The sequence below is a fragment of the Triturus cristatus genome, chromosome 3_2 (assembly GCF_964204655.1).
Source record: "Triturus cristatus chromosome 3_2, aTriCri1.1, whole genome shotgun sequence".
Lineage (NCBI taxonomy): Eukaryota > Metazoa > Chordata > Amphibia > Caudata > Salamandridae > Triturus > Triturus cristatus.
The window spans coordinates 899,005,856-899,026,972 of NC_140584.1; the positions used below are offsets into that span (position 1 = coordinate 899,005,856).

Sequence of the window (21,117 nt, forward strand, 5' to 3'; positions counted from 1 at the left end):
GGGGCATCGGGCTGCTCACTTCTCTTTTTGCAGTCCCATGCACTTTAGTTTTTATTTTCCTTTAACATTATGAAATGGCCTATGGAACGATATATTTAAAAAATCATACTGGCTGCCAGGTCTTTGCAAAGCATGCAAATACACTAGTGCACATGGCATGCATTTTGAAAATCTTTTAAAAAGAAAAACCAATTTAGAATAGCAGAGCTGTACCTGTGTGAACAGGCATCATGATGCACTGGTGTTCATTTTGGCTTTTTTACTTTACCATTCCAACATCGTTGATTGCTATTTTAAAATGGTAAAGTAAAAAAAGAGTACGCAGAAGCGCCAATACAAAGAAGCACTGGCAAACCAAAACTAATAGGTTGGCATTCACCTTTTAAAAGTAATATTTATTGGCTTTGCCTATGCTTGTTTCAAACTAGTAGTTAGACATTTTGAGACGTTTCCAATACTGGTGACTCATGCTTAATTTGATCACTATATGCTTCTTCCTATGATACTAGATGCAAGTCAAGGGCTGCTGTGCTGTGTCCCTGCTTGCTTGATGTTCTGGTGAAACACTTAAAATTCGTGTATCAGATTAATGTATTTTAAGACATTTCAAGGCAACTATACAAGAATTCTGCGTTTCCATAACAGATAAGAATGTGGACCTTGGAGACTTGTTCAGCTAGTTTATACTGTTGAAGTTTGACTGCTGGGTGATGCTTTAGTTAAGTTAGACATTTGGCCATGAGAGCTTTTGTGATTTCAAATGCAACGTAGAAGCAGCGCTCTGGTTTTAGATGTTATGTTCCAAGTAACAGTGATTATAGCGAAATTCAGTTAAAACTATAGTCCTTTAGGAAAGTCAGCATTTACTTATTTGTTTATTTTTTTCTTGTCTCCAGGTCGCTCATGCCTAAACTATCAAACCCAAGATGCAAAATCCAAGCTTTCAAAGAACCTTGAGCAGGTTTTGCTGGACAATGTGGCCCTTCCCTATTTTATACAGTTCATGGAACTGCGAAGGATGGAACATTTGGTTCGGTTTTGGCTGGAGGCTGAAAGCTTTCGTTCTACCACCTGGTCGCGAATCAGAGCACACAGCCTAAACACAGTAAAGCAGAGCACCTTAGCAGAACCAGTATCTCCTTCCTTACAGAGGCATGATCCTGAAGTGTCGGGCCAGACCACCCATGTGGACAGTGTAGTTGAGGGTTCCAACACCACGCAGTCGCTTCTCAACAGGTCGAAAGAAATTGACTTGATGAATAGGTTGAAGAACGCTCAGAACCGGTCAGGTCTGCATCACCATAACTCTCCCATCAACCTAGGAAAATCTCTACCTGCTTCCGCTCAAGTGGAGGAAACCTCCAGGGGTACAGTTTCAAATAAAAATAGCCCCACTTCTGCACTGAAAGACTTGTCAGGAAAGCTTATGAAGAGTGAGTATCTTTGCAACTTACATTTATCAAAAGTACTTGTTGGCTGGTGGATAGGAAAGTTGACTACATATCAAACAAAAATGTACCTGTAAACAGATCTGGTGTTTGTTTTCTTTCGTGTATGGAATTGTGCAAGGGTTCTCATTAGGTTTTGAAGAATCCTAAAAAACCTAATCTGAAACATTTTTGCCATTTCAAATGTTTTGCTAACTTGCACTCCCCAAAGAAGTGGACCATATTGTGGACTTACAGCAACATTTGACTGGGTAGAATATCGTATGTGTATTTCCCTCACCAGTTGACTCTTAAGACTATTTGAGTTTTGCCAAGCTCTAAACCCTGTTCACATCTTTGCCCAAGTACTGGTAGATGGATATATTTTATGTTATGTTAAAATGTTTTGTAGAGCGCGACAGCTGCCTACGCTAAGAGGTGTCCCGGCCCTAAGCAACAAAAGAGCAGCACGCACAAAAAACGCCAGAGGCCTACAAGGGAGGAAATATAACTGACATGAAGGTGCGGATGGAGACGTGCCTAATCCTGAGAAAACTAGTCTGCATAATGATTTGCTTGCTGCTCGAATCACAACGCTGGACGTCTGTTCCAATTACCTACCGACTCCACATCTTCGCTATGCCTTCCCTTACACACAGGCACATTTCCATGAAGTCCAAGTACATTGCACCCACCCTCTCACCCGCAAAAGGACTCATGTGCATATGATGCCGTATTGTTTATTAGCTTGATTTCCATCCTGTTTCATTTCCTGTTAGACACAAAATACACTATGCCAAGCTTTTGTAACAGTGCAAGACTTTTAAAAACATTTTTTTAATTATAAAAAAGGGGTTAGTGGTATTTGATTTGGGTTAGAGTTGTCCTGACCCTCACCCAGTCTAATGGTATGCTAACACCGAATACAATGCACAATGAATGCAGCAAATCTTCTTTTCGAACGTGTTTTCTCTTTGAACTCCTTCTTTCCGTCAGGTCATAATCTGGTTTCTGCTTGTTTATAGCATAGTAAGCATTTTAAGATGTTGTACAAGAGAGAACCAAATACTGCACTCTGAAGAGTATTTGGATCTCTCTTGTGCAACTATTACGTGAAAACATTTTGAGTTACTCAGTTAATTAAATTATAAGAGTCACAACTTCTATAGCCTGTCCGAGGAAGAACGCTGGGACCACTTGTTCATATTGCTGATCAAAAGTAGTCACGGACCTCGCAAAAGTCGCACTCCAATTCTAGGCCCTGAACCTGCTCACATTCTCAAGGCTGATTCTGCAACCCATCTTCTTCACGGTCAAAGTAATCGGGTAAGTCAAAGTTCAAATCGTTTATGAAAAATAAGGTGAAGTGGGACTCACCCCGATCGCTCCACTCTTTCTAAAGAGAAGGAATGAGGTTGTAAAGGTGTCACTCTTATCCTGCTCCCAATCCTCATTTAATGACCCAGTACTGCAGTTGAATCTGATGTGCTTGGACTTCCCAGGCCATCAGCGACACCACAGCAGCTTGAGGCCATTTATGAAACCATACTGCAGATTTTGGGCATTCTCCTGGGTCCCTTTGGTGTGCTTTGATCCCGAAGGATCCCCTGGGTCCTCCAGTCGGGCGGCTCCTGGGAGGTCCTTCAGTGCGGTCTGAGCCCATCCTTCTTCAGTGCAGTCTGAGCTCCTATAATCCATCTTGGATTCCGAACCGACTCCAGTGCGGATTTCCATTCTGGCTCCAAGACCCCTGATGGTTCTTCTTTCAGTGACGCCAGTCCTAACGTTGCCAGTGCCAGAAGGACATCCAGTGCTGACTCTGATATCCGACCCAAGCCGAATCCATCTCGACCTTGACTGAGGTCACACTCCAAATCCACTCAGGCACACCCAGTTCCTGTACAGTCTATTTCAGAAAATCCACTCCAGCTACTGCAGAGCTGTCCTCCGTCAGATTCTGACCAGAGATTATAACTACCCAGAGATGACGAAGGGGATTATTTACCCCCACATTTTGATGATTTTATACATGATGCAGGCGGCTTAAAACGTCCCCTGATGTGGGGTTGTTTTCATCCATTGGGCCGACAATGAAATAGAGTGCTTCCTTTGCTGTGAAAATTAGATGTGCTGCTAAGGCCCTGGACCAACAACTAACTGCCCCTGTTGAAGTTAAAACAATCCTCCTTACAGAAGTCATGCAACCTGGGTCCGCTTCCTTTGAGCCCATATTCCCATTCAGCAAAACCCTAACTGACACTCTGATTGGGACTTGGTCTAAAGCTTCCTCTTTTTAGTAGGTGAGCAGGCAGGTGGCCAAGCACTATAGACTGGTGACCCTGGTTTTCTTACACAGCATCATACTTCTGAGAGTTTGGTGGTCCAAGCTATCACTGGCTAGGTGAATCCGAATTCATTCTCTGTGTACCTTCCCCCCCTTTCACCGCAGTGTCAAAAAATAAAAAGAATTTATTTAGGACCTCTTGCTCAAGCCATGCAAATGATCGGGATGCAGCCAAATATGTGATTCCTGTTTATCTGGATACTACCAATTGTTTGGTGTGAATGGTTGGCGCTAGTATTGTGCTCAGTGGCCATGCATGCTTGCTATAACCAGGTTTTTCAGATGATGTGTGGGTACCCATTATAAGTAAGCCTTTTGATAGATCCTGGCTTTTCGTAGAAAAGCTGACTGTCTTAAAACGCTTTAAGGAAAGTGGGGCCACGGCACGTCCTTTGGGCCTCTTGACCCCTCCCTGACAGTTTCGCTCATCAGTTTTGCCCTTTTTGAGGCTATATCAGAGGCAGCGCCAGTGCCTTTATCCACAGTGCTGTAAACCAGTCCTTTTGTGGACAAGGATTAGACAGGCAACGCACAGGTTCCTCTTAATGCACTAGGTGCAAGCTCTGTTCTCAAAATGGCCCATCAAGAGGATTTCTGACTCAGAACTAGGAATGGGTTGTTACTCGCTTGATTTCCTCATGCCAAAGGATGACAACCTTTGTCCTATTCTAGATCTTCACTCTTCAAATGCCTTCCTGCAGAAGGACAAATGCAAAATGTTTACACCGGCCCAGGTTCTGTGTGCCCTGGATGCAGATGACTGGATGGCATTAAACCCGCAGGATGCATATTTTTATGTTCCTTTCCTACAGTCCCACAGATGTTACCTGCAGGTCAGGGTTGACCAACAGCATTTTCAGTGTTCTGTGCTCTAATTCAGTCTTACTAGTGCTCCTTGGGTGTTCACAATCGTCATGGTGGTGGTCGCTGCCAATCTTCAGAGGTTGGGGATACCTGTTTTTCCCCACTTCGATGAGCAACTGTTGAATGCGGGCTCGCCACAGTCAGTCATAGACTACCTCATGAAGACAGCGATCCTCCTGACATCACTGGGGTTCTTGATCAATGAGCCAAAGTGCGAACACCTGCCTTTTTTTGCAGAAACTTCCCTGTATAGTTGCTGTCTTGGATATGTTACATTACAGGCAGGGCCTCTCCTTTATTGCAGCGAGTTCACGACAGTTGTTTTTTATTAAAGGCGTTTCAGCCTTGGTCCTGGATCTCAGTGTGAGGCTCTGAGGCTTCTTAGCCTGTTAGCCTCATGCTTCCTATGGGTCCACAGCTACAGATAGCTTATGTGAGCTCTGTAGCGGGAACCGAAGGCTCAGTGGTCCCAGTACCTACTAAACTTGTTGGATGTCATCCAGGTTTTGGAGAAGATTACCCAAGATCTGCAGTGGTGGCTGCTGTACCACAGCTTGTGGCAGAACCTTCTCTTTTTGCCATTTAGAGCTCACAATAGTGACAGATGCATCACTGCTGGGTTGAGGAGGTCATCTGGCTGAGGTGGAGATCAAAGGACTCTGATCTCCGTCAGAAACCCGACTCCATATCAGTCTTTTGGAGTTGTGTGCCATAAGCCTGCCATTGAAGACCTTCCAACCATCAATCAAGGAGAAGCTGGTAGAGGTTCTCACGAGCAATGCCACCGCAAAAAGCAGGCTTATTGGGTCCCTGGGTCCTGTACCAAGAGGGCTCTGTGCCTTTGGAGCTGGTTCGAATGTCAAGGCATCTCCTTGATTTGAACCACCTGGCTGGATCATTGATAATCAGGGTGGATTAATGGCATTTATCCTGAGTGGTATACAGTATATTGGGACCTGCAATAAAAATGGTTTGACAAAAAAAAAAAAAAAAAAAATAATCAGGGTGGACGAGCTCAGCCTGCAGTACCTGGCAGATCACGAATGGCAGCTGTGCCCAGAGGTGGGACTGGGTGTCTTCCAACAGTGTGGCGAACCCTGGTTAGATATTTTCAACACCATTGAGAATGCAAAGTGTCCAAACTTTTTTGTGTGTTGCAGTTCCCACGAATATCCGTCCTATGAGATACATTTCGACTGGGGTGGAACATGGGACGCCTGTATGCCTTTCCACCTCTGCCTCTCCAGCCCAGAGCTCTGAGGGAAATCAGGAACAACAGAGCCAAAGTATTCCTAATGGCCCCGGACTTAGCCAGGAGAGTGTGGTACACAGAACTTCTGAGCATGCGCGTCTGCCCTCTGATTAGGCTACCACTTCAGGAGGATCTTCTTTCGTGGCAGCAGGGCTGGGTTCTCCACCCAAACCTGCACAATCTACAGATCTCTGAGTGGAGATTGAGTGGCATCAGTTGACAGCATTTCATTTGCTAACCAAAGTTGTAAGTGTCATAATGATTGCCTGGCCCCCTTCCTGAAATTTGCTTACGCCATGTGCTGGGATGAATTTGCAACCTGGTGTGGAGTCCACCGGACATCTTCTTTGCAAGCCGAGCTGTCAGGTGTTTTGTTATTTTTTTGTCTTTGTCCCAGCAAGGCCTTGCAAAGGGCACTACTAGAGTTTAGTTATCTTCCCTTTTTGCTTTTCAGTGGTTACCAGACCAGCCATTCTTGTTTAAATCACCTGGTGTGATGTGGTTCATTAAACGTTTAACACTTATGTTCCCTCCCAAACAGTTTGTGATGCCAGAGTGGGACCTTAATTTGGTCCTGTCATTTCTCATGTATGCTCACTTCGAACAATGCACAGCTACACGTTGCGTCTTCTGAAACTAAAGACTGTCTTCCTCATAGTGATCACTTCAGCTTTCTTCGAGAGTGAGCTCCTGGATCTCTCAGTGCAACCACCCTACACCTCATTCCTGCACAAATTGGTTTTGAGGACCAAGTCCGCCTCCTTGCCAAACGTAATAACTCCTTTTCACTTTTGGTTATCTATCACTCTCCCAATGCTTTCTTGAAAAAAAGGGGAGACCCTCTATTGACTGGAGCCCAGAAGAGCTTTACATAGATCACACTAAAGACCACTGGGTGGTTGATCAAGTTTTCTTGATTGATCTCTGGTGCAAAGAAAAATGAGGCAGCGCAGGCAAGGACTGTCAAGGTGGATAGTCCTCTCTATTGGGATCTGCTATTCATTGGCCAAGAAGCAGTCTCCAGAAGGGCTGAGGGCCCATTCCAAGAGGGCCAAGGTTGCCATAACTACTTTGACACAGCAAGTGCCTGTTTTTCACACTCTTCAGGCTGTGACATGGGCATCAGTGAACATGTTCATGAAGCACTGCTACCTTGATAGCCTGGGCTGACAGGAAGGCCATTTCGTCTGTTTGGTCCTGCAGGACTTTTTGGTCTGAGCCCACTCCACAGACCCTCCATTGTGGAAGGTACTGCTTTGGTATGTGCTGTAAAGGGGAGGAATTTGCAGTTATAAGTAGCAGAAGAGCAAGTTCCTTACCTCCGGAAACGCTCTTTCTGGTGGACACTTAACTAACCACAGATTCTTCAATGCGCTTCCACTTCCCCATTCTGTGGTGTGGTCTCTTTTTACCTTCTAAAAGGGTCTCAAATTAGAGATCTGCACACTGTTCCAGCTGTTTTGTGCTTAGCGTCCAAGGGTACAGAAAGTCGTACAAGAAACTCGCATCTGCCCTCGCAGGGGTGGCGCTTATATGTGTCTCTTCACCGTCACTTCTAGGGCGGTAGGAAGCCAATTTGAAGCCACACTTCGCCATCTAGCTCCGTGTGTGAGCATTGCTCTGAAAAACATCCGGGTCCAGTATGGCGCCCGGTGAATATTCTAAAGGTGAGTAATCCGCAGTTAGATGGCGTATCCACCAGAAAGAGCATTATTGAAGGCAAGTGACTTGTTCAGTTGCAAGTAGTGACCTTTTACACTAGCCCAATGGCAGAATGGAATCGATTTCTCTTCTAATTGTAGAACTGCCCATCTTGCACTCTAGTTCAGGGGTGGAGTTCAGTATTGGCTGAGACCAGAGGCCACAGTAGTATTTGTGGATACTTTTTTGAGCATTGTAGAATGTTAGTACCATTTTAGATAGAGAACTTCATGTGGGCCAGAAAATCTCTAATGTAGTGAAGATAGTCCTCTTCCACACATCTTAAAATAACTGTTTGCTCTCTTTGAGCTTAATGGAAAAATTTGGGAGGGGCTGGTGGTTATTCTACTCTAGATTGATTATGCTAATAGCATTTGTTATGAATAACCCATAATTGGCTGTACAGCTGTAGTACCTTAATAATACAGCCACAGGGGCATCACTGGGCCCTTGAGTGCAGATACAATGTAGCGCCAGGACTGCACTTTTTCCATTGGTTACCAGTTGCTGAAAAAATTCAAGGCCCATTTGTATCCAAATATCATTCTTACCATATAAACCTAATGGTGTTTTTGTATCCGTGCAACTGCACTATTTTATGGTCCCTAAGAGTGGCAGAATGCGAACTGGAGACAGAGCATTTTTGGTTTATACAGTTAGTTGGTGGACCATTCCGCCTTTCTCCCTTAAAACCCAGGACAATGGCTGAGCTTTGGGACGAGGTCTGAAGGTGTGTGTGAATGTTTTTTTTTTTTTTTTTGTACTGAAAATAGTGTTACAATCTGTAGGTTTTGGAGCATGTGATTTCGGTAGGTGTGAAAGCATGTTAGAGCATGAGATTTCTCTACCTTTCAATGTCAAGGGCACTTGTTTTGCAGAAGATAAGGTGCTCTACAAACACCATGTACTTAACGATAAATGCTTGCTTTCATGCAGTTAATCTGCTTACACTCACAATGTATATAATTTTTTGTGGACTTGATGTTGATGTAAATGTATCTGGAGTTGAGTATTAGTCCTAAATCTGTGCCTGTAGTTGATTGCCACTAGGCGCCATTGACACTTATTTATGGGGACTGGGGCTCAGTCTGGATATTCTCCTCTCGGGATGGGTGGCTCGAGGCAGAAATCTACCGTGCTCTGGACAGGTAGGAAGTACTCCTTTTTGTACCGGGCTCTGCTCTCTCGCTTTACTTTTTCTCCGCTGGTACCAGTGCAACACCCCCCTCTGTGCTGTGCTCACCAGTGCATTCTCACTCAAGCAAGAAGAATGGGCAGCAAAGACTTGCGGCGCTGTCTGAGGGGGAGAAACCAAGCGCACCCATCTCTTCCTAGCTACATCCTTTCCTATCCCATACAAAAGTGAAGGCCACAAGCTCTTGCACTAACACAGCAGGGCGACCCGACCACGTCTGGACTGCAGAATCAGTCCAGACTTCATGTAAAGGCGTAATTAAAAGTGTGTGACTGAAGGAGAAATATAATTTATCCCACTGCCTATTTACTGTCATCAGCGTGATTTATGTTTTGCCCCTTCTTGTTTCTATTCATTCATATGTCTCTATGTAACAAAACACACTGCACACCAGTTTTTATATTCACATAATGCCACTGCACTACACCAGTAGTTCAAAAGCGGAATTTTGATTTATGCAGTTATATTGCAAAAGACATTCTCCAAAATAGCAGCAGTGTTATAAAGGCAGTACATGTTTTTAAAAATATTGTCTAAAGCACTGCATACGTGGGAAATGCAATTTGACATAGAATTGTGCTGTGGATACACAATAACAACATGGGGTTCTCAGCCGCGAGTTCAGAGGATACCAAAGGAGGTTTTGGAGACTACTAAAATGCAAGCCTTATTGATATTTGAAAAGGGCACACATTTCTGGCTGTCTTGCTCCCCTCTGTCCAATTATGGGCAGTGTACCAGTGTGCATTAAGTGTGTGTAAACTGAATGAGTGCCTGGACCGCATATTCTCCGAAAGAGTGGGCCTGGAATGTATGGGCCGTTGGGGTGAGTATGTATAGTTAAAGATGCTGAAGTTGACTACTGTAAGCCTGCCTCTATTATATAGAGGAAGAGAGAAAGCGCAGGTGTTTAAGGGATGATCGAGGGGGGGGAAACCGCTGGGAAGTAGAGGAAAGAGCAGAGAAGGTGTAAAGAGGAGAAACAGTGAAGGGCTAAACTGGGCAGAGATCTAATGAGGCATAAAGTACAGAGAGCGAAGTGCTTGTATAAAGGAAATGGAAATAGGCTAGGAAGCAGGAGTAAAGAGGAAGAAGAAGAGGCAAATGAGAGAGGGACAGAGGCGACAGACCAGTTCTATAAAGGAAAGAGATCAAATGGATGAGTAGAGTGAGGATGGACAATAGAGCAAGGGGGTAGAGAGCTGCTAGAGGAATAATGGGAGGTGGTACTAGTGGTGGAAGCTGGCTGGCTGCGGTAGTGAGTGAAGTGGGTGGCAGCCATTTTTGAAAGTTTTGGGATACCAGTGCTTATTTTATTACAAATTAAGCACTGTGAGTGAGTAAGCAGCCTAGCTTTGAGTCTGAGAAGCACCTCTCAAAAATTGCTATAGGAGGTCTGCAAAGTATTCATTCGAGCTTCTCACCTTTATTAACGTGTTCTCTTTGAGGAAATGGCGACTGGGATATGTTAACAACCCTCTATATTTTTCTCCACAGTCATTTCTCATTTTGAGTTTGGAAAAGCTCTGCCCCTTACTGAGAGAATTTATGAAAAATGTGTATAGCATGACGATTACCCACAGATACGAATAGACGAAATGCAGAATGTAACTTGATCTTGCAAAGTGATAACAAGGTCTGCATACTGAGAAACCTCAATCTGTTTTAAAAAAACAAGCCAAATGTCAGAATATTTTTAGTAAAAACCAGAAAGGTTAATGATATTCTGTACCACGTTACCCCTGGCATTTTTACCAGCTTTCCTTTGGCCCTAGTGTTCTACTTGTCTTTACTGTTGTAGAGCGTGTTTTTATAAACCACACTTTATTTATTTTTTAAGTTCACCATTTTATTCCTCAACTATTGAACATTCTCAGGTGCCAGATTGGATCCGGAACCTTTTCCATAGCTGTACAGCTCCAGACATTGCCATGTGGCATCACTGGAGACAGAAAGCACCCACCAATTTCAGTTCCTTTTTTCCGCCCACTATTCGATGCAGGTCTGGACCTAATCTCTTTTTTTAGGTCGAGCGTCCGCGTGCATGCGCTGTCTGCAAGACCTGTTGTATTCACTATAGGCAGTGTAATCCTGTATGTACTTACCATAGGTTGACTCCTGCGCCCCTCTTCTTTCCTGGCTCCTCATTGGTTGTCACTCCAGAGACATCACTTCCGCTTTTCGGTCAGGAGTACTGGTCAACTACAGTTTCCTTACACCGTAGGTGCTTATTTGTTCCTTTGGAGATTACTTCTTTTGTGCCCTGCTCATGTTACAATGTGAGCTCCTGTTCCAAATTCCATGCTTGTTTATTTGATCATCAAGGTGCCCACTTCACAGGCCTCTGTGCTCATAACCTTTATCTACATGAGCTCGGTGTCTCCTACACCCCTACCAACACTACCAAATCACGCATGACAGGAGGGCTGCATGATAAGTGGCGATGATGGTGACAACTTACAAATCAAGTGTACCCACCGAGCTCAAGTGAGACTAATAACAGGGGAAGTCGAGACCGAGATTCGGAGTCTTTTATACTTTTAAAGTTACTGTTGTGGCACGTGTATGTAACGACTACAGCCGATGCCATACTGCCGCTGTCGGTGCCTGTACACAACGTGAATGGTTTTGCATGTTTCTTCTGAATATAGAATGCCATCGGCTTGTGACGCGCTACCGCGCGTCGTGACTCACCTCACAGCTGTGAGACTCCTTAAGCTTCTGCTTGGTGAGGGTGTCAACGCTACAGGTATTCACCTTCTTGGTCAACAATGCTTTTACTTGACTGTCCAGACGCTCCTGACCCTTGGCATTTGCCATCTTGGAAGCTGCGTCCTTCTCCATGATGGCGAATAGACCCGGAAGAGTGACTACAGGAAACATGCATTTGCATTGCAATAGGTCTCGCATTAGTCAAAATGTGAGCTATTGACGTTGCAGATCTAAATTTTATTTTCCTATTCAAATTATGCCAGCAGTAGCATAATAACCAAAGAAATTCCTTTCACAAAGGAAAGGGTGCAGTAACACAGGCTGTTACTAGTTGTCCCTGTCTTGACTGCAACAGACAAATGTCCATGTCGGACACATATAAGATATTCCTGTGGTGCTTCAGGTCATGCGAGCATTGCTGCCTCATGCACCCCAAGGCCAGAAATGGACTTGAGGCTTAACTAAACTTTTTCTGAACCGCCCTTTGGCTGTTGTGGGGCCCGATATCATTCACATCCCAGGAGCCCTATTACATATAGGTTGCACTTTCCATGTTTGCGACATGGTACTACTTCAGACAGGTGCCCCATGCACAAACATAGATGGAGCCCACCTATTATGTTGAATGGCCTGCTCTCAGGGTCGTTGCAAACTCTTGATGCTCAGGGGGTAGCACATTCAAGTGAAATACAGAGTGGCCGCTTCAGTGCTGCTCGGTGTTTCACTGTTCAGGCGGCAACTCGCCTGCACTTTTCTCAAGAGGGGCGAGAGATACCCTTGCAGGCAGGTGCTGTGAGTGACTGCACCAGCGTTCAAGGGGATATCTGGGGGAGTCCATCGGATCCCATTGGCTCCTTCCAGAGGGCTGCCTTCAGGGGGTACACTGACAGTGCACCACCTGTTTGTGGCACACTGTTAGTAAGCCTTCTGACAGCTTTTTTGCCTTTGTGCCCGTATCCATAATACATATATAATTGACAACAAGAGCACCCATATAAGGTCGACCAGGGACCATGGGAATCAAGTGATTATAAACAACAAAGGTCCCTAGGCATAAATAAGATAGAGAAGGGAGTAAATAAGGACCCAATCAGTGCTTATTTTCCAGAGACTGGTCCAGCCGGACAGTGGTCATAAGTTTTTACTAATATAATAGTTTGAACAACAATTTACAAAGGAATTCTCAAAGTTGGACAAAAGCCTGTGTACCGTACAGTTAACAGGGGAGAACATTTTTACAAAAGACCAGGTTCAGGCAAAAAAATGGTTGTAGCAATTGACAAGAAATAGAAAATGGAATTAACAAACATTGCATAGAGCACCCTTATGTGTATAACATAATGTCGTTAGGAACATATAGGGTGTGTACAAATGACGACGTTTCGATCCTCACACGTAATATTGGGATCATCATCAGGACAACATACATAAGGCCTGTACAATTTGAACCTGAATAACGGCAGCGGGAGGGTGGGGGGAAGGTACGGAGGCCGTGTTGCGGGTCCGAGGGCGGAGTGGCGCCAAGGCTACAATGAGGGGCGAAGGCATCCGCTGGCGTTTGGAATTTTCGAATCAGCGACGGAGTGCAGAATGGGGCTGAGGGCTGCAGATCGTTTGAAGTGGTTGGAGTCGGCAGGGTTGCTCGACTCGATAGCAGCTCAGGGGGCTCAGACGATAACGCGGCAATGCGCGAGATCAGGTGATTAGAGTCGACAGGGTAGTTCGACTGGATAACCGCTCATGGGGCTTGGAGGCATCAATTGAAGGCGCGACAATGCGCGTGATTAGGTGAATGGAGGAAACCAGCAATGCGGAGCATTGTCGGTTAACTGTACGGTACACAGGCTTGTGTCCAACTTTGAGAATTCCTTTGTAAATTGTTGTTCAAACTATTATATTAGTAAAAACTTATGACCACTGTCCGGCTGGACAAGTCTCTGGAAAATAAGCACTGATTGGGTCCTTATTTACTCCCTTCTCTATCTTATTTATGCCTAGGGACCTTTGTTGTTTATAATCACGTATCCATAATACGGCACAGAGGTAAAGAGATTCACATATTTGCATGGGGCCACACCCCCACACAAATAAGGGAATGCCCTCTTAAGATAGTACTAGCGCTATATGTGCGCCAGTGCTATCTGCATTACAGAAGGTGCGCGCACAAGAGTCTGCGGCCCCTTCTGAAATACCAAAGTGGTCCGGGGGCTCACAAAGGAAGGGCATATGCCCTTGCCTTCCTCCCAGTCCACCCAGGGAAAATAGAGCAAACTTAATAGGAAGAGGAAATGTAAAGGTAAGTCTCCTCTGACAATTCAGCCCCCAGTAGATTAGTTCTTGAAGCCTGAGTTAGTTGATATCCGTTCACCTGATGTACTGCCTTTGGTGGTGCCGCTGGCACAAGTTTTTGGGCCATTCCTGGTCCCCCTGCTGCCAGTTCCATAATTTTGCTGATGGTGGTGTATTCAGAGTTTCCAACATTGAGGGTTGATACAGCCCTTATCTTCGCTGTTGTGATAGAACTATTCTGGTCTGTGTTGATCACCTCTGGTGTGCCTCAGCTTGGAGTTATGCCAGTGGGTCACTCCTCCCAAAGAAGGCTAAGGACCCTATTTTCCCAAAATTCAAGGACCTTGATGAAGAGTCACTGAAAGAATGGGAGGATAATGTAAAGGACGCATCTGTAGCAATGATGAAAATACTGATTAGACAGGCAGCCAAAAAGGTGATTGAGATTGACAAAATGCAGAAGGAGATTGAGGCAAGTGATCTTAAGGAAGTCATTAACCCTTTCACGCTTAGATCCCTATACCTTTTTGACCATATAAGTTATCCACGCCAAATTGGCGCTATTTTCTTCCAGCATCATAGGGATTTTAAAGGTACCCTGAGTTTGTGGATTCCCCTGGAAGGGACCCAGAAATTAGCCAAAGTACAGCTACATTTTGTTTTTTGGGGGTGACATGGGGGGAAAGTGCTGCAGACTAAATAGTCTGGTACTTCCCCTGCAAATGGTATCAAAACAGGGTTTGTGGTGCTGAAATCATAATCTTCCCAGCTTTCAGGGTCAAGCAGACTTTTGTCAGAAAACCAACATTTTTTTTTACCCAGTTTTGGCATTTTACTGGGACATAGCCTATTTTTGCTTCTTTTTGTGCTTTCAACCTCCTTCTAGTTAGTGGTAGGAATGGGTGTGGAAGCAATAATGGATCCCGGAAAGCTATACATTTCTGAAAAGTAGATACAATTCTGAATTCAGCAAGGGGTCATTTGTGTAGATCCTTCAAGGTTTTTTTAATAGAAACTAACTGTTGAGAATTGAAAAAAATGAAAATGAGTTGGCAAAAAACAGCCATTAGTGCCAATGTTTTCACCTGTAACTTCTCCGAAGTATGACAGATGTTTGATAGCAATATACCGTTCCAACCGCTGGACCCTTCTGGTTGTGGGAATATATAGGACTTGTTGGTACGCCAAGAACTCGAGGAACCCTGACCCAATAACTGAGCAGCATCTTGCCGTGGTTTTTCATCGTGTACCGGGTATATAGCAATTCATTTGGTAAAATATAAAGAGTGAAAAATAGGTATCAAAGACACCTATGTATTTCCAAAATGGGAACAAAATATAGAGTTTAGAAACAGTAGCTATTTGCACACATCCGAAATTGTGGTTACCCATGAATTGTAGGAAATTTTTCAAAGTGACTTCTTTTTTACACATTGTCTTACATTAGGAAGGCAAAAATGCATAAAAAGTCAATAGGTAATAACAGTTGCTCTACAATTCTGGATTCACCCAAGTCTCCCAATAAAAATGGTACCTCACTTGTGTTGGTGGCTCAAGTATCCGTGACAGGCAAGGGCCCAAAACGTATTGAGGAGACATCAAAATTACCTATCACAAATCGACCTGGTTTTGCAAGAAGGGTCACCTGGGTTTTTGGCCCCGGGCTTGGTGGCCATCTAGGGAGAACTACCAAACCCACACATTTTTGAAAACTAGACAGCTGGGGGAGTCCAGGGGGTATGGTATTTATATCGGGAGACCTGGGGGAATGCTGGGTGGTAGGAAATTTGTGTCAGCCCGGTGATCCCACGACTTTCCTACACAGAAATTTGAGAAAAAAGTGATTTATTTTCAGCTAAATTTGTGGTTTTCAGGGGATTCTTGGGGGGGAATGTGGGGGGGTCCACATAAGCCATACCTCCCTCGACTCCCCCGTGTGTCTAGTATTCAGAAATGTGTGGGTTTGGTAGGTTTCCCTAGATAGCCGCCGAGCCCGGGGCCAAAAACCCAGGTGACCCCCCTTGCAAAACCAGGTCATTTTGTGATGAGTAATTTTGATGTCTCCTCAATATGTTTTGGGCTGAGATAGCCCCCTGAGCACGTAGAAAACTAAACTGAAATGACATCAGCGCGACATGCACGCTGATGTCATTTCAGGGAAACCAAACCTGCAGCTTCGAGAGCTGGGGAAGCTCTTCCCCAGCCCCGAGGCTGTTGGGGTGAAAGGGAATCCCTCTGGTGCCCACACCAGAGGGATTCCCTGTGCCATGTGATCGGACGGCCGGGGGCCGTCCAACGCACCGAAGAGGTTAAAAAGAATTACGAAAAGGCCATCAGGTATACCTACGTGACAAAAAACTTAAGAAGATCTGGAGCAACGAGATGGACTACAAGGAAGGGAGAGTTTACACATTTGTACAGAAGTATAATAATGTTAAGGTACCGGGGGATAGGAAGAGAGGACGTGAAGAGACTTTGGACACTAGATCTATAAGCAGTCGCTCCCTCGCATCTACGGACAGCATCCCCACACAAAATAGAAATCCAGGTACATTACCCAACAGAACTGGAATTTGAAATCAAAAAGTCTTCCCAAGATACAAGTTACAGAATAAAGATCAAGGTCGAATACTTGAAAAAGAGTACTGCATGGACTAATGTTTTAGACTTTATATAATTTGCTCAGGAAATTGAATTTGTGTCACTTTACCCAACAGGGCCAATCTACTTTATTGGAAATTAAAAGGTTGAGATTAGGCAACAAACAGATGAGAAAAGATCTAAAACCCTAAGAGGTGGGAAGAGAAGGAAGATAACGAAAAGAGTCAGTGGGCCCAGGGGAACAAACATGTTCCTGTAAAAATTAGGAGCCTCTGTAGAAACGCACAATGGGGGTTGGAAGAATTTGGGGTGGTGAAAAGGATTGTACAATGTGACACGATATGTAATTAATTGAAAATGTTCAATTTATCAGACTATGTACTTGATGAAAATGAACAGAGTCTTGAGTAAGGTACTGGGTTTTTGCCCAAAACAAGTGGGAAAATCTATTGATCTGCTACACAAGTTATATGGTGACTTGAAAAATGGACGAAATGGTCCTTATAACTTGACCAAAGAGGAGACAGGAACATTGTGTGAATTACAGAGAAATGATGCAATTGTTGTGAGAGGCAGACAAAGACGGCAACATCGTCGTTATGAATAAAACAGATTCTATCCTGAAAATTGATAGGCAGTTACTGTATACTACCTGCTATGAATTGATTACCTGTAATCCTAACAAGCCACTTTCATTAACATGAGGGTCTGTGATTGGCTGGAGAGGTGTTGGATGTCTAATGAAGAATATCCGTACCTGTCTATAAGAAATCCTCGCTTTCCTTGTATCTCTAGCTTACCAAAAATCAATATAGCGGGTGACTTCCCCCCCTGGGAAGGCCAGTCATTTCTGGGGTTGCGTCCCTGACTGAACGATTATTGAAGTATGCAGATAAGTTTCTACAGCCTCTAGTCTCCCAATTTAGCCGGCCTATATTCTGGACAGTAGGACATCTTAAATAAGTTTGAAGATGTCATATGGTCGGATGACCTCATGTTTGTGAGGCTTGATGTCACAGGCCTCTACACATGTATACAAAACTAATTTGGCACCCAGGCAGTTGTCATTTCCACGAACTAAAACTACAGATTGGTTTGAACACAACACTATGATTATGGAAATTATTGATATCATTTTGTCTAAGAACTTTTTTCTGCATAACGGGCGATGGTATGATCCAATACAAGGGAACAGCGATCAGTTTCAGGTTTGCTGCCTCGTACGCCGACCTATTCATGGGCTAGTGGGAGAGAGAGCATGCCCGTGACCGATATGCCTCCCCCTAGACCGATAACATTGTGTTCTGGGAGAGGTGTATCGATGGTATCATTGTGCTCTGGAAGGGATCAGTTGATCAAATGACAGAGTACTATGGGTACCTGAATGACAACCCTTGCAATGTCAAGCTGACTATGGTTTCCAATAGCGAGATGATTGATTTCTAGGACCTTAATTTTTAAATCGAGTATGGACGAGTATGTTGCCTCTGAGACGTGAAACCGTATGCCATGGTAGCTTGATGTTGGACACACAGTGAGGCGCGGGACCAAGCGTGTTTTTTTGTTCTATTATGTAATGTTGGTCTATGGACAGGGAACCCCGATAACCAGGTATGAATGTTACCACATGGGGCATGTTAGAATGTTGTATAAGGGCGGGCGAACATTTGACCGCCATGTCTTTTAAGGGTAACTGCCATTGGAAACCATGCGGCACAGCGTGTATGAGGTTGAACCCGATAGTTGTAATACAGCCCATCGACTGAGGATTATACATGCTACGTTAGGGTACCGGGAATTATTTAATGTTCTATGTTGGATGTTAATGATCGACACTTCCTATTTGATACTTTTCAGTATTGCGTTCGATTGGACACGAGTATACACTGCCTCATATTTTAATACCAGATGGCGACACTGTATATTGTAGAGTATGGTCATTACATTTTCTTCTTGGATCGCCATGGATTGCATGTAACAAATATGATGAGACTTTTTGAGAATGCGATGCAACTTTGAGGTGACCGGGTACCAACCCTGGTAGTGTAATGTCATATCTCTCTTAATGCCAGTGGGAGACATACAGAAATGAGCAATGAGAAATTAGCAATGCAGACATAGGAAGTATTATGCCCTAACGAGAATGACAGGTGGTGTACCTCTCTGCTGATTTGTCCCCTGAATAGAATAAGCATATACATGTTATTCCATTGTAGGTGTAATTTACAGGGGCTTAATGTCCATAACTGATTGATGGATTAGGATCAGTTAAGAATATGAGGACCCGATGTATGCAAGGGACTGGGATCGAACCGACGATGGGTGGAATTGAGTAACGACTGTCCAATTGGCAAACACAGAATTTTAAGTGGTATGTGATGTACCCATTATGGCCCACATGATGCATTGTGGGATGCCCTGTGGGGGCGGGCAATATTTTCTCTAGAATGATGTATTCCTGCCTGCAACTCCAATAAGGATGATTATTAAATTAATAATAAGGTAGGTAAAGCTATATTCGATAAAAATATCATAAAAGCACAACATACAATAAAAGTTTAAAAAGGATCAGGTAAACATTAGCAATAAAAAGAATTGATCGTAAATGTATCTAAAATTGAACTATATCACAAGGTAAGACACTATATACAAAATACAGAGAACAAAAGGACACAAATTTCATTGTATAGGGGTTGGTAAAAAAGAGTAAAAACAGGCCACTAGAACATTTCAGTGCATAAGGGAGGCAAGTTTTTTTTTTCCTCAACAGCCAAGCGCAACCCAAATACTTGGCCATTCCACATACAATAGTGAGGGACGAGGTATCTGTTTTTAAGATACGCAACACAGTAACGTGGTCTCGACTGCCCAGCATTCTACAAATCGGTCTCAGCCACTTGGATCTCGCTCTTCTATAAGTAAAACAGGCAAAGAGAAAATGGGGAATAGTCTCCTTCGGGGCTGCACAGCTTGGGCAGCCAGTGGATATGCGTGTGTTCCAACTAGCTGTGACGGAGTTGAGAGGTAAAGTCCCTAATCTGAAACGCACATACAATGATCTGTCCAGTGGAATCTGGATGAAGTCGAGATAGGGTTCCAATTTACAAAGAGGCTTATGCTCGAAGAAAGCCTCAGTCAGCTTCCCCACATTGCCGTTACTCAACTCTCTGACATTAACCCAACTCCAATATACCTTCTTGAGATCCTGTTTCGAAGGGGGTATCTGGGATTCCCAGCAATTTTCGTATCCAATGGTTCTCAACAGTTGGCTTACATGGGAGATCCATTTTAACCTCCTCCCAGTATCGGCTAATATGAGTTCACTTAGGCCTGCAGCGTACTTGGCAAGTTCTGGTGTCCTTCGTAATCTTGCCCAAAATAATAAAGGTCGAAGTTGTGCAATGTCCTGAATGGAGTGTCTGCCTAAATCATAAAACAATGGTTTTAAAGGAGATGATGTGGGAACAGAGATGAGATCCCTCATGAATTTGTTCTCTGACTTGACTAGGTCATGGATTTTTTCATGGCCCCAAAGTTCAGCACCGTACATAGCACAAGATAATGCTTTTGCCTCGTATACCACAAGGGCCGGTGCCACGGATCTACTCGTAGAGAGATGTTGTTCTCTGATAATGGCACCCGAAGCCCTCTTGTGGCATAGGAGCATCTTAGTTAAGTGAGGGCCCCACTTCATCCCTTTCGCAATTCGGATGCCTAGGTAATCAAAAGAGTCCACATTGTCCAACGGGATACCATCCAGACTAAAAGTGTATCTAAAGCGTCTTGGAGGGTTGATTGCCATTAATTTAGTTTTCTCAGTGTTTATGATAAGGCCATAGGATTTGCAGAAAGAGCCAAATCTATTTAAAAAATTTTGTAGGCTGGCAGGGGATTTTGAAATCAGGAGAGTGTCGTCAGCGAACAGGAGGGTGGGAACTTTTTCACCAGCCAGGACTGGAGCATCAGCTGGGTCGTCTCTAAGGTGATCCACCACCCCGTTAATGTATAGAGAGAACAGGGTGGGAGCTAATACGCAGCCCTGGCGAACCCCCCTGTTCACCGCGACACTCCCTGTAAGCTGACCCTGGGCACCCCATCTAATATTAGCATGGTATCCTCATGGAGAAGCATTAAAAAAGCGAGGATCTCTTGGGGGGACACCTAGTTGAAATAAAACCTGCCATAATCTTTGACGAGGAATTAAGTCAAACGCAGACCTAAGGTCTATAAAAGCTAAGTATAAAGTGCCTTTTCCTAAAACTACCACTTTCCAGTAGATCATAAAAAATCTAAAAACTTGATCCATTGTGCCTACCTTTTGCCTAAAACCTGCTTGGAAGTGGGATAAAATGTTCATATCCTCGATCCATGACCTCAATCTCATAAGGAGAACCCTACCAACCACCTTCTGAATCACGTCAATTAAACTAATAGGTCTGTAGTTGGCAGGGTCCTCCTTATTACCCTTTTTGTATATGGGAATCACCACTGCGGCTTTCCATGACTCGGGTACCATGGAGCCCCTAGCTATAGCGTTCATTATGGCAGAGATAAGCGATGCCCAGGGCGCTGGATCATGTAGAAGTAGATCTCCTGGGAGACCATCTGGCCCTGCCGCTTTGCCAGGTGCGATACTTTTAATTGCCAGGGTAACTTCCTGAATCCCGAAACTAGTATCAGGTGGGAAAATAACGGCAGGGGGCAGATTATGCTCATCCTTGTGGTCTACAGA

The 21,117-nt window shown here is 44.2% G+C and overlaps 1 protein-coding gene across 3 annotated transcripts in view; it reads left to right on the forward strand.

Annotated features, from left to right (window-relative positions):
- The window catches only part of AKAP10 (A-kinase anchoring protein 10), a 505,176-nt gene that overhangs the window by 178,780 nt on the left and 305,279 nt on the right, over positions 1 to 21,117 (forward strand). For all 3 annotated transcript variants that reach the window (XM_085649331.1, XM_085649332.1, XM_085649333.1), the window contains exon 4: positions 897 to 1,433. In XM_085649331.1, the coding sequence (XP_085505457.1) occupies positions 897 to 1,433 (537 nt within the window). The remainder of the gene's footprint in view (positions 1 to 896; positions 1,434 to 21,117) is intronic.